This window comes from Rattus rattus, chromosome 2, assembly GCF_011064425.1.
Source record: "Rattus rattus isolate New Zealand chromosome 2, Rrattus_CSIRO_v1, whole genome shotgun sequence".
Lineage (NCBI taxonomy): Eukaryota > Metazoa > Chordata > Mammalia > Rodentia > Muridae > Rattus > Rattus rattus.
Window position 1 is genome coordinate 120,357,191 of NC_046155.1, and position 13,270 is coordinate 120,370,460.

The 13,270-nt window shown below is 47.7% G+C and overlaps 1 protein-coding gene across 1 annotated transcript in view; it reads left to right on the plus strand.

Moving 5' to 3' along the window:
* The window catches only part of LOC116891934 (AP-3 complex subunit sigma-2), a 39,625-nt gene extending 26,646 nt beyond the window's left edge, over nt 1–12,979 (plus strand). Inside the window, exons 5-6 of the mRNA XM_032893374.1 lie at nt 10,293–10,400; nt 12,145–12,979. Of these exons, the coding sequence (XP_032749265.1) occupies nt 10,293–10,400; nt 12,145–12,273 (237 nt within the window). The 3' untranslated portion in view covers nt 12,274–12,979. The remainder of the gene's footprint in view (nt 1–10,292; nt 10,401–12,144) is intronic.
* Nucleotides 12,980–13,270: the final 291 nt, after the last annotated feature.

Here is a 13,270-nt window from a genome sequence, read left to right on the forward strand (position 1 = left end):
ACATTACCTCTGTGCAGTAGGCCTGGCGCTAGGACCAAACAGCTGTGTGTCTGAGCTTCTACAGGCATCTCTGTGTTATGGAACAGCACATTAGCTGATCTTAACTGGGATGGATGAGGGTGCTAAACAAAGCATGCTATTTTAGAGTCATGGGAATATGTAATACACCTTCAGAAAGTTTCCATTAAAATAACATGATGGTGGTTCAAGAATCAACTCTTTCCTGCCCCGCTTTATCTCCCTAGTTCCTCTGTGGAACCAAATATGCCTGCTTCCTTATGCCCTCCATGATGTGCATTGCAGTATCCCTATGTTGAGGGTGGAGACAAGCCCTTCCCAAGGACACCGGGTGCTAGGACCTCCAGCCCTGGTTCACGTCTCAGTCAAGTCAAAGAACATTCTGCCTCTAACCCTACAACAGTCACTACCACTGAAAGTAAAGCCTCTAGGAAGAGGAGGGCACAAGCCACCACCAGTGGTCAAATCTGATGATCACACTTCCTTTTGGCATAGAATCATAAGGCAGATTACAGGCCGAGAGGAGTAGTGCTCTGTGTGTCTTGAGACTCTGGGGCACTCCAGAGTGAGAGTAGTCAAGAGAGAAGAGGCTCACTCACCGGGTCTCTAGGGCATGGTTCTACCTTTGAGCTCTTCATTTCTTTCTTATATGGAATAAATGAAAACTAGAAACCCACCTGAAGCCAAGGTCATTTCTCCCCAGTCTGTGCTGAGTCCACTCTGGTTCTCTCACAGCATATACTGTCTAGCAGACAAAAAATGACCCACCCTGTACCCCAAGAATGTCTTCTCTACTTACTCTCTGAAGGCTTTTCATAGAAATTACTGATACAATCTAAGCCCAGAAGAAATAGAAAATATTATCTATCCAAGCTTGGTTTGTAGGTGAGTGGGGATTCCTTGTTAAAGCATGAGTGTTGTGAACTTGATGTCCCAGTTGTCTAACATAAGCAGGGTGACCATGTTCTTTTATATTTGATTATATTTTTTTTTCTTTTCTTTTCGGAGCTGGGGACCAAACCCAGGGCCTTGCGCTTGCTAGGCAAGTGTTCTACCACTGAGCTAAATCCCCAACCCCGGTTATATTGATGACCCCTGGTCATCAATGGCCAGGCAGGAGTGTGTGCCTCTGTCTTGTAAGATTTTATCCTGTGAGGAATCGGAATTGCTCTAGTAAGGTCTCTGTGACTGTCAGTAAGCTAAGGCTGTGGTGTGGTTAAAGGGCTGATAGCGTCCAAAGAGATGTTACCTCCCTCCCTGCCCAGAAGCCTCCAGGATGGGGTCCTGCCAGCCCCGCCCACCGAGAGCTGCCTGTATTGTGGAGTCAGTGCTGGAGGTGTTCTGAGGCACCTCATTTTGGGTACCATTGGGGATTGAAGCTGACTCCTCGCGCTTCACTTTCTGTATTTGTTGGCGAAGGTGGCTGGTTTAGCTTTGGATCACGGCCAAGTTCAGGTTGGAAGACTAGAGAAGCCTGACTCCAGTGCTTTGCCGTGCCCTTCCTCTTCCCAGACAGTTTGCTCCCAGAGGTAGTGACTGCTGACACATTTAAAGGCAGAATGTCCTTTGATTCGTCCCAGGGACAGGAGGGACCCTTGGAGGTCTGGTCCCTGTGTCCTTGGGAAAGGCTATTGAAACTGACTTGTCTCCACCCTCAAAAGTTGCTGTAACTGTGAAGTGGCATCTGTGTCCTTCCTGTTGTACTTTTGTCAATCTTGCCGTGAAGCCACCAGGCTCATTTTAATCGGCTTTATCTGACGTGGAGTTTCAGAGGGCCAAGTTTGAGGCCATGCCAGATCAACAAATGTGTCACGTCAGCCTAGTATTGGACCCTTTGTCACAGCAGGTATGACTTCGTGATTCAGACACACATTGCTCTGGGCACCCACAGGAGATGTAACAGGGAACCTCAAAGAATCACATTAGACAAGAGACCTGCAAAGAGCAGCACCACAGTGCCCTGACTTCAGTGTCTCCGTAGACACTCAGTCTTCACCAAGAAGGTGTGGACTCCACCAGCAGAGGTCCTTAACGTCCTTGACTGAGGTGGCTCAGTCCTGGGTAGTCAGAACCCCAAACCTGGAAGAGTGTTTTTGATTTCACAGAACTCTTTAGCAGGGTCACCACAAAGGATGGGTTGAAGGCAGCAAGATGTAGGAATTGGCAAATCTCAGTTGGCAGCGTTATAAACCCTAGCTCTCATTTGGGAAAGTGCTTCCTTTCTCCTGGGAGATCCCAGCAGGCGAGCAGCCTTCTTCCTCTTGTGCCGAGGATCAGACCCAGATCCTTAAGTGTGCTTCGTGTATATTCTATGTGTGAACACTGCAACTTTCAAGAAATGTAACATTTCTCATGCTTTTCAGGCTTATTTTCCCTCTGTCTGGCACATCTGTAGCAGAGCTGCTGGTCAACTTTTGTATGGCCGTAGAGGCTTTGAAGGCACAGCCAGTGTTATCCTTAAGCATCGTCGGTACTCTCAGTACACATCAGATAATATTCCTTTTTCATCTGTCAGTACTGGGACGAACTGCTACATTCCTGTCTGAAAGGACGCTTACGTCACCTCAGAGTATGCCTCTTACACAGACACTCTCATAGTCCAGGCTATCCTCATACTCACAAGAGTGTCCTCCTGCCTCAGCCTCCCAAGTGCTGAGATTACGAATGTGCACCGCCATGCCCTGCTTCAAAAAGGTGACTTCTACTGGCAGAAAACTGTATAAGAAATATTAGATGTTTAGTCAGTCCAGATATAGAGAAGTGTAACAGCTTTTTAGATAATAAAGACTGAAGAGATACAGGTATCCAAGTGGGAGTTAGGATGGGCAGAGCAGAGGCAAAACTGCTATGGGTCAGAGTATCTGTAGAGGATCTGTAGAGCCTCTGGCAAGTTAGCTGAAAATCACCCCTACTTTTGGCTATTGTGAGATAGGGGTTTCAAGAGAAAAAATTTAAGTAGTGTAGAACTGTAGATCAGCTTTCATTCATTAAAGTGTGGCCATAGATTTATGCAAATGAACCTCAGGAAACCCCAGCTGCTCCCTGACATTGTGCAAACTCTAAGACTTCAGATGCATCTTTCACCTACATTCTCATATCAGATTGTTCTCTCCGGGCTGTCTTAAACCGTACGCTCAGATAAACTCTCTCTCTCTTCAAAGTATTTCTAGGTCAGAGGACCATTGGATTGGCCAAGAGCTTAGAAATCAAATGGCACTTCTTATCTAAACTCCAATAAGCAATTCTGAATATATTTTGTTAATATCATGATAAATGTTCACTGAACCAAGAGAAGACTATTATGGTGATAATTTGTGCTTCTTCAGTGCGCACTGCTTGCTGCCAGGCTTTGGGCCTTTGCTGTCTTCTAGTCTCATCTTTTCTTGTCCACTTTTTATTTTTGCGATTATAATTACGTTTCTCCCTTCCCTTCCCTCTCTTTAAATCCTTCCATGCGCCCTTCCCGAACCCTACTTCAGATTTGTGGCCTCTTCTTTCAGTAGTTGTTGCTATGTGCACACGTAACATGTACATACGTAACTGTATGTACGTATACCTAAATATAACTGCTCAGTCTGTACAGTGTGACTTGTACTCGTGTTCTCACGACTGACCATGTGGCACTGAACAAGCAGTGGGTGTGCCCTTTGTGGGGAAGACCACTGTTCATTCCCTAGACTTCTCTGTGGAGGGTGAGCCTCGTGGGCTCTTTCCCATTCAGTTTGCCAGTCCTCTGGTCTCATTCTCGTTCAGCTCATATTGGGACAGTCATGTTGGTGAGGTGTTATGGGTGTAGCTTCTGACATTACTAAGAGACACAGTATCACACCAAACTCTCCATAGTCCCAGTATTTGCGTATCATCTACATGACTCAGGTGCTCCTCTCCTCCCACCCTCCTCTCATTGGGACAGTACTTTAACCCTCAGTCTTCTCTCAGGTATTTACCTAGATTTCTGCTGGCATCCTCCAGGAGAGGGTCAGCCACCGCCTGTCCTCTCACAGAGCCCTTCTTTGTTCTCTGCCCATATCTTCAGTTCGACAGGTGCCCGGGTTCAGTTTCGTTTCTTGGCTGTGAGCTTCCCACACCTGTGGTTGGCGGCCTCCAGCAGCCTCAGCTCACTCTTACCCACTCTGATAAGTTTTACTACCTTTTATTTAGAATTGCTGACTGGCATGCAAGGTTACTGTGGGCTGCTGTTCGTTCATCCTTGCGTACTTATATCACAGAGCCATGCACCTAGCAAAGGGTGCTCGTGCTGTTTTCATGAATATTATAATGATGGAATTTAATTACATGTAAAAGTTAAGCAGAATGCTGTAGAAAGATGTAGTGCCGTATGCCTTTAATCCTAGCAAACTGGGCAGCAGAGGCAGGTGGATTGCTGTGAGTTTGAGACTAGTCTGATCACAGAGAGTTCTAGGACAGCCAGGTCTATACAAAGAGACCCTATTTCAAATAAAATAAAACAAAATAAAATAAAGGCATCTAGAAGGATTCTCTACTTACTGTCACATACAGGTGCTGGGGTTTTCCTTTGGGGGGATGCATAGAGTGCCTTTTTCATAGTTTCATACATATGTGAAATATACTTTGATCATATTCACCTTTCATTATCCTCCTTTACCCCCGACTCCTGATGAACACCACGTTCTTCCCTACAACCTCTTCCCTAAAAACAGCACAGGAGAGATTTTTGGCTTTTGAGGCAGGGTCTCTCTCACTCTGTACCTAGGCTGGTCTAGAACTCATGATCTTCCTGACTCCTACTCTGGGTGCCAGGATGTGGGCACCAGCCTGGCAAGTTCTCTTCTAGAACAATGCAGTGATAAAGGACACCTTCAGGATGAACTGTATAAGCTAATGGCGTAGAACTAATCATCCAGGAGAGACCTTGGCCTTAACTGGTGGCTCTTGGAGCTGTGTTTGTAGCAAATGAGAGTAGGTTTGGACTTGGCACAAAAATCATATTCAGAGCCCTAATCAGCGTATCTGGAGTGCTACCGTGCTCTCTGTGGACTGTCAGCTGTTGAAGGGGGTGTGCTCCTTGGTCTCTTCCCTCCTCCCTCCCTTTTCTTCTGGTCCTTGCTTGTTTTCATTATTGAGGCATGGAACCCTGAAGCTGATCCCACTCACAGCTGATGCTTCCTTTATGCCGTAGTCTTTCTGAGTTGCCTCTCGATTGTCCCACATATTCTGGATTCCTCAAGAAAAACTTAGGAGTGATCATCTGGGCATAAAATCCATGAGTTCACTGTGTCCAAGAGAACATGACTGCTTTCTGCTCGTTTTAAGTTCGGTTTGGGTTTGGAGACTGGCTTCAAACTCCCTGTATAGCTGAGGCTGACCTTGAAGTTATAGCCGACCTTGAACTTCAGACCCTCCTGCTTCTACCTCTCTAGTGCTGGGATCCTAAGCATGTGCCAGCACCTGCCTTGTGCAGTGCTGGCCCTGAGCCCCAGGGCCTGGGCGTGCCAGGCAAGCACCCCACCAGCTCACCCCCCAGCCCCCCCTGTTTCTCTCCTTTCCTCCTACTCCTCTCCTTCCGCTCTCCATGTGTTCAGTGACGTCTCTAGATTTTCTATTGTTCCTTCAATCCTGTGATTTCTTTTTCCTTCCACTTTGCTCCTGAGTCCCACTATGACACACTTCCTCATCTTCTAGTCTCCCTCTCTGTTATAATCTCTCCATTTCCTACTTCAAGTTCTTGCTTCATAGATACAACTGTCTCTCCTCCCTTGGCCTCCTGAGTAGCTGGGACTATAAGTTTGCACCACCACGCTCCCACAAGCACATCTTTTAAATTGTATTTGCTTTCTCTGTAGAACTGGGTCAGACTAAGGTCTTTGCATTCTAGTGCTGCTCCGCTGAGCTGTCTCTTCTGCCCTGTCTTTTCTTGGCTCTCATGTCTCAATGCTGTGACTACTCCTAGCATCACTGTTCTAGTCTGTGATCTTTGTCTACTGTTTGATTTTCTGGTTTCCTAATTTTCTTTGTCGTTTCCTTATTTAGCTCCTATGAGACTTCTCTTTATAAACATCTTTAAATGAGTTTGCTTTTCAAGTGTCAGATATTTTTAGGAATTTTGTTTGGTGGGAGGGTATTCTAGATTGGGCTCTGTTGTTCCCATGTTAGAGAGCTGTAGTTGAAATCAGTTAACCTTATTTCTAGGCAGCTAATAAAGCTAAGCACCCAGGAGCTTCCCCAGTGTAAAGACGTTTCCTGCTGCCACAGGGACCAATCTGTGAGGCACAAACAGCAGGCTTGTGTATTTTTTTTGATGCAGTCCCAACTCTATGTCCAAGGAAATTTCAGCCCTCCATCTGCAAGGAATGTCGTTGGTGTGTGCGTTGCCGTCAGGAAGTGTGTGTGGACGGCCTTCTGAGGTCACTGCCGCCATCAGGGAGTGTGTGTGGACAGGCCTTCTGAGGTCACTGCTGCCGTCAGGGAGTGTGTGTGGACGGCCTTCTGAGGTCACTGCCGCCATCAGGGAGTGTGTGTGGACAGCCTTCTGAGGTCACTGCCGCCATCAGGGAGTGTGTGTGGACGGCCTTCTGAGGTCACTGCCGCCATCAGGGAGTGTGTGTGGACGGCCTTCTGAGGTCACTGCTGCCATCCTTGCTGCCATCACATCTTTTCCTTCTGTGAAGCAAAGGGAGCTTTGCCTGAACTCCCTGCTCTGGTCTCTGTGCCGCTATTTGGGGCTTTAGGATTTGTGTTTCCTTCTGGTTTTGTTGAAAATGGGTTTGCAGTTTCATTTCTCCTTGTTATATTTAGAACACACTTGAATGTGGGAATTCTGTCTTCATGTTCAAATTAGAAGTTCTCACCAGGTAGTGATTATGTGTAGTAGTGTAGTAGTGGTGCCCACCTTTGGTCCTAGGACTCAGGAAGCAGAAGCAGATGGATCTCTGAGTTTGAGGCCAGCCTAATCTACAGAGTGAGTTCCAGAACAGCCAGGGCTACACAGAAAAACTCTGTCTCAAAAACAAAACAAAAGTACCTAACAGTTTTTCATATCTTCTGATTCCCACAATGTTATAGATGAGGTCTTTTGCTATATTTTGTTCATAAAGCTTCTGCAGTCACACTTTCCTCTGTCTTCTGAATCTCTGAAGCCCAAGGAGTATGATGTGGGAAGGCCTTTTACCCTTTCAGCATAGTTACTCTGCATTGTACATTGTGCATTGGGCCCTGAGGTGAAACATTGCAGAGTTCCCACAGGAACCATCACAGCAACCGCAAGTCTTACAGTGATGCTATGTGCACTGGGGTCATAGGTGAATGCGGTGACAGGTACAGGGGTCAGCTCTACCCATAGTCAGCACCTGATTCTAGAACCCATGGCTCCTGGAGCTGCAGAACCCATTGCATTTTCTCAGATATGAAATGAAGGAGCCGTCCTACTTTCACTTCTGTCGCTGTGGTGAAAGGCCCTGGCAGTAGCTGTGGTGAAAGGCTTATCTGGCTTACAGTTCCAGTCTCACATGGTGAGGTACAGTAGCGGGAGTTGAAGCACCTGGTACATCTCCTACATAGAGACAGATGAGTCCACCACACTGCCTGCTTGCTCTCGTACCTTCCTCCTGTCCTCTATAGTTCAGGACCACTACTACCTAGGCCATGGGTTCTAACCACAATGGGCTGTCACCCTATATCAGTTAACAATGAAAGTAGTCATACCCACAGACCAGTGCTTCTCCACCCATTCATGGGTTGGACAACCCTTTCACAGGGTTGTGTATCAGATACTCACATTACAGTTCATAACAGTAGCAACAAAAGTAATTTTATGGTTGGGCTTACCACAACAAGAGGAACTGTGTTAGGGTCTCTACATTAGGAAGTTTGAGAACTGCTGCCATCACTGACTCGGTAAAGACAGTTACTCAACTCAGACTCTCTTCCCAGGTGATTCTAGGTTGTGGCAAGTTGACGTTCAAAACTAACCATCACAATGACCGAACTCAAATAAGTAATGTAAAATTAAAACAAGTTCTATGAAGCACTTGGCACAGGGTTGATACTCAGAGAAAGCCTTGCTTGGTACTAATTAAGAAGAGGTGGGTTAAGTGGAAGACAGTGAGACACCAAGAGTGCTTGTGAGGCGTGCGTTTCTGCTGTCCATCTGCAGAGGTCTTCATCCGCCCTGCACACTGAGCACACTGCCCTGCCCATCCCCACTCCACTCTGTTTCTATGTTTGACAGCTTCAGGTACCTCACAAAATGAATCCCTATAGTATGTCTTTTTGTCTGTTTTATTTTGGCTTGGTTTACTTTTGCTTGTTTGTGTTTTGAGGCAGGGTTTCTCTGTAGATCAGGCTGACCTGGAACTTACTTTGTAGACTAGGCTGTCCTGGACTCTGAGACTCACCTGCCTGTGCTTCCAATGCTGGGATTAAAGTCTCAGGCCACCACCCCATTTTGTAGTTATCTCCTTGTGTTTAATCTAGCTTATTTACAACATGTCCTGGAGTTTTTTTCTGCAGTGTACGTGGGTGTGCATGTGTAAAACTCCTCTCTTTTAAAGGCAGACGTATCATAGTTTATTAATCCATTCATCTGAAAGTAGACGCTTGGTTGCTTCTATCTTTTGTCCTTTGTGACTATTGCTGAGGTGAACATGGGTTTATAAATATCTCTTTGAGTCTCTGCTTTCAGCCTTTTCAGTGTGTACTCAGAAATTGAACTGTTGAGTCATACAGTAATTCCGTTTTTGCTTTATGAGGAACTCCCATGCAGTTCGTACATCCAGAGGAGTATTTGATAGGGAAGTGTAAGCAATGGAGTTGCTCCAAGGAATAATATGAAAACCAGTCTTGCATAACATTTCTTAAGTTGCGTAAATATGAAACTTTTACTATTAAGTTTTATTTACTTACTGATATAAATTAATGTACAATATGGATAATGTATATTGTATAGAATTTAGAAATGAGAGGGAGCGAGCAGAGAAGTGGTTAGTAAGACTTAATAAATGGCTTAATAGAGGGGTTACTTCATTATGAACTCCTTCCCCAAGGTCAAAGGACAAATCGAAGTTCCATGTGTTAGTGCTTTCTTTCAGCTTACTGTGGGCAGAATATGAGGATACAGGCAAATGCCTGAGAGCAGGCACACACATCTCCTCCTCACTTTCTTGGTTCCAAACAACAAATTGATATTTGACTTGAGACTGGAGGTCAGTGGTACTAGGAACACACACACACACACACACACACACACACACACACACACACACAGATACTCTGCTTTAAACCCAAGCTACCCTCTCAGCCTTGTCTGTAGTCTCCTTGCATGAAGTTGCTGTCCTAGCCAAGCCCAAGAGCTTTACAAACCCACCAATCCTGTAACTGAATTGTTTTCCCAGGGCCTTTACTGGCCTCCTGTGTGCTGGCCCAGTACTTACTTGATAACAGAAGGTAATACTTCCTACCTGTCTGGTTTAACAGAAAGTAATTACAAATCTCACTGGTGCGGTTTAGTCTGAAATACAGTGCCAGGTCGGACCTGCACTGGTTGGTAACATCTCGTTGATAAACGAGACGGGAGGGATGGGGGCAGAGGCTCCTCCTGAGCGATGTAACCGAGCACTACTGAGCTGTGGGACACTAGTTAGGTGGTCGAGTGCTTGTCTATCTACCATGCACAAAGCCCTGAGGTGAATTCCCATGTCTAAAACCAGTTATGACAGCACCCAGGACCCTCCGTGGCAGCTTTTCTGTCATCCCATGTAGTGGTTGAATTGCCTCTGCTTCATCCCAGTAATGCATCAAGATTTAGTTTTGCTTAGAGAACTGCTGGATGGCTGGAAACTGTGTGAGCTTCACGCTAAGGAAAGTATTTAGACCATTTCAGCTGCTTGGTTCTACTTAATGCCAGCCAGTGTGATGACCGTCTAATGGACGACAGAACAGCATCTCTACTGTGTAGGGCCCAGCCTGTGGCAGGCACTAGCAACATGTTGTCTGTCCAGTTTTCCATCTAGGTGTCTCACCCGGCCATTTATTCAGGAAGCTGAAGTACTGAAAAGATAATTTGCCAAAGACCACCTAGCTAACAAACAGCAGGGCTAAAATTTAAACGTGGCCTATCCGAGTTGGAAGCCCCAGCCACCACCTCATTGTCTTGAGAATACCAAACCCTAGTGAGGGGTCCTCGTTGTGAATTAGAATGTGGCGGATTAGAATGTGGCCTGTCTGACCCCTCTGCTGCCGCCACCAACAGAAACCACGGCACCGGGCTGTGCTGAGTGATGATGCCTCTCTTCCAGGTGCACTACATCCTCCAGGAGGTGGTGATGGGTGGGATGGTGTTGGAAACAAACATGAATGAGATCGTGGCTCAAATTGAAGCTCAAAACAGGCTGGAGAAGTCGGAGGTAAGGAACAGCTGCACTCTGTCCTGCCTGGGTAGAGGGCAGACCCTGTGCTTGTGTAGTGTGTGTATAGCTTGGGCGGGCTGGGTGGGCTGTGTTTGCTGGGTGGGCTTCTGTTTCCCTAAGTCTGTAGGAGGTGGTCGCCAGTCTGTCTTTCTTGGTTTGTCTGCACTAACATGAAGGCAGGATAAACATTAAACAGGTAGGGCGACCTGAGGTCTTGGGTTTGAAGGAAAGGCAGATGGCGGAAGGACAAACAGCTTCTGGGTGTGGTTGTGGCTCACATTTGTGCTGCATGTGTGCATCTGTTCTCTGAGCAGCCATCGCTCATGTTAGCTTTCAGACTCTAGACGTTCAAGGTTCTTTACCTTCAGCGAAGCTTCTTCAAAACCACAGTCATGCTGACTTGGAAATGCCATACCTGGCCAGGCGGTGGTAGCACACACTCTGATTTGCCAGTGTCCCACCACTGAGGACACAGAAGCAGCTGATCTCTGGGAGTTCGAGGCCAGCCTGGTCTACATAGCGAGTTTAGTACAGTCAGGACTACAAAGAAAAACCCTGTCTCAAAAAGCAAACAAAAGAGTTCCTTTCCAGGCAGTGGTGGCACAGGCCTCTAATCCCAGCACTCAGGAGGCTGAGGAAGGCACATCTCTGTGAGTTTGAGGACAGCCTGATCTACTGAGTGAGACCAGGACAGCCAGGGCTACACAGAAAAACCCTGTCTCCAAAACCCCAAAAAAGAAAAAAAGGAAAAGACCATACCTCATGTGGCACCGAGCTTGGTGAGGAGCTCATGGTAAAGCCGGGCCAGCCCCATTGTGTCTTGGCCTGCCTCCGCCCTACATGAGCAGCAGTTGGAAGGGGACCTCATAGCTGCAGAAATGGTGGGACGGTGACAACTCTGAATGTCTCCAAGTTTCTTTGCTTTGTGAAACCAGGAGTCCTTCCTGTGAGGACGACTAATCTTGTCAGAGAAGCTTTTCTAACCACAACTCTGGCTGCCAGAGATTTCTGAGAAGTGCAGGCTGGGACGCTTCCAGTGAGTGAGTCAGGCAAGGGGTCTGGGAACAGCTGAGGCAGACGTGCAGGGGAGGGGAGGGGAGGGGAGGGATAGAGCAAGCATCCTGAGAGCTGGGGTTAGGAACAATGATTCTCAAGTCTGTGTCACCCCTCCACTCCCCTGCTGAGCCTGGAGGGCAGGGTACAGTCCGTGTGTCTGCTGCAGACTTTCCAGTGTGTGTTGGTGCTTCCCAGCCTGTTGCCACATGACATCCAAAGCCCATCCTTTTCCAGCCCACATTAGTTGGCACGCAGTTGTCCTAAAGCTGACACTTTCTTCTTTGAAGAATTTCTCTGGCTTTGCACTTTTCTATAAGATAGGCTCTTAAGGAAAGGGTTTCATTTGTTATGCTTTGTAAACTGGGTGTCCTCAGATCTTAGGACTTAGACAAATCATCTTGGAGCCCCCCAAGTATTTATTGAACAACTACAATGGGCCATGAGTGGTGTTGGTTGCCATGGTTGTAAAACCGCATACGGCACACAGCCCACCTTTGCAGAGCTTATAGTGGGACAGCAACAAAGGCTGCAGGTCAGCACACAAGCTAAACAGGGCTGTGTTGACCACCCTTGAGGATGAGGACTCTGTATGTGCCATCTGGAACACTTTAGCTCTGTCATCTCCTTTAAGATTTCGGCAGAGGACACTGGGAAATGGACTAACATCTCCTCCCCTCTCTCCCAGGGTGGCCTTTCAGCAGCCCCTGCAAGGGCCGTGTCTGCTGTGAAGAACATCAACCTTCCTGAGATCCCCAGGAACATCAACATCGGCGATCTCAACATCAAAGTTCCCAACCTGTCTCAGTTTGTGTGAAGGTGGAGGACTGGGCTGAACTGGAGTTCTTAGGATGAGCAAAGCAGACAAGTCCAGAAGCAGAACCCTGTTGAGCCTTTAGAGTCGCAGCTTGGGACCCTGAGCCTTTCACAGAGTGGGAAGGGAGTTGGGTGCACACTGCCTGGCCATCCTGCTGCTCTCTGATACACGGGGCTGTGGTAGGCATCAGGGCACTAAGCCACTGCTCTTTTGCCTCCCCCTCACAGCTGCCCTCAGGGCCAGGGACTGGAACAAGCCACCTGCTTCCCAGGGCCCCACCGCTGGGACTGAACACATCTGACTTCCTCTCTAGCACCAAGGGCGGCTGAGATCCTGTATCACTTACTGGGCAAGAGACTAGGGAGAAGGGCCAGCTGTTAGCTGTCAGGCATGCAGGTGAGGGCAGGGCAGATGCTGCTTCTGCCTCTGTGCCCTTTGTATGGCCAAGCATCGTGGTCCACAGTTGCCGCGGAGCAGTTTCCTCACTAGCATGTTCCTAGTCTTGTGGTCAGAGGCATCTGTATGCTGGGGTTGAAGTCACACTCTGGGTGCATGCCACCACCACTACACACACAAACACACACCGGGGTGGGGACCCCAGAACCCTCTCCAGAGGAGAGACCAGTGTCTGTGGAATGTGATGGCTGAATCCTTCCCAGGTTATGACTCTTTCCAAGTTTGAAATACAGTTTTCCTGGAAGCAGAAGGTTCAGTGCTGTGATGTGAATGATGAACTCCCCACATACACACTTGCTCAGAAACCCACTAACCAGTCTCGGCTCTAGAGCTGGAGCCAGAACAGGTGCTGTGTGGGCTGCGCCTGCAGCATGCAGTGTGCACTGCTGCGTGCTCTCCAGGCGGAGTCCTGCAGTGAGCACACTGGGCTGACTCCCTTGAGTGACATTCTCCCACAACTCTGCAACCCTGCAGATGGTAACAAGTGCTGCTGTTGAGGCTGATGCACCTCACAGGGACCCTCCCCACCCAGGCGCCTCCC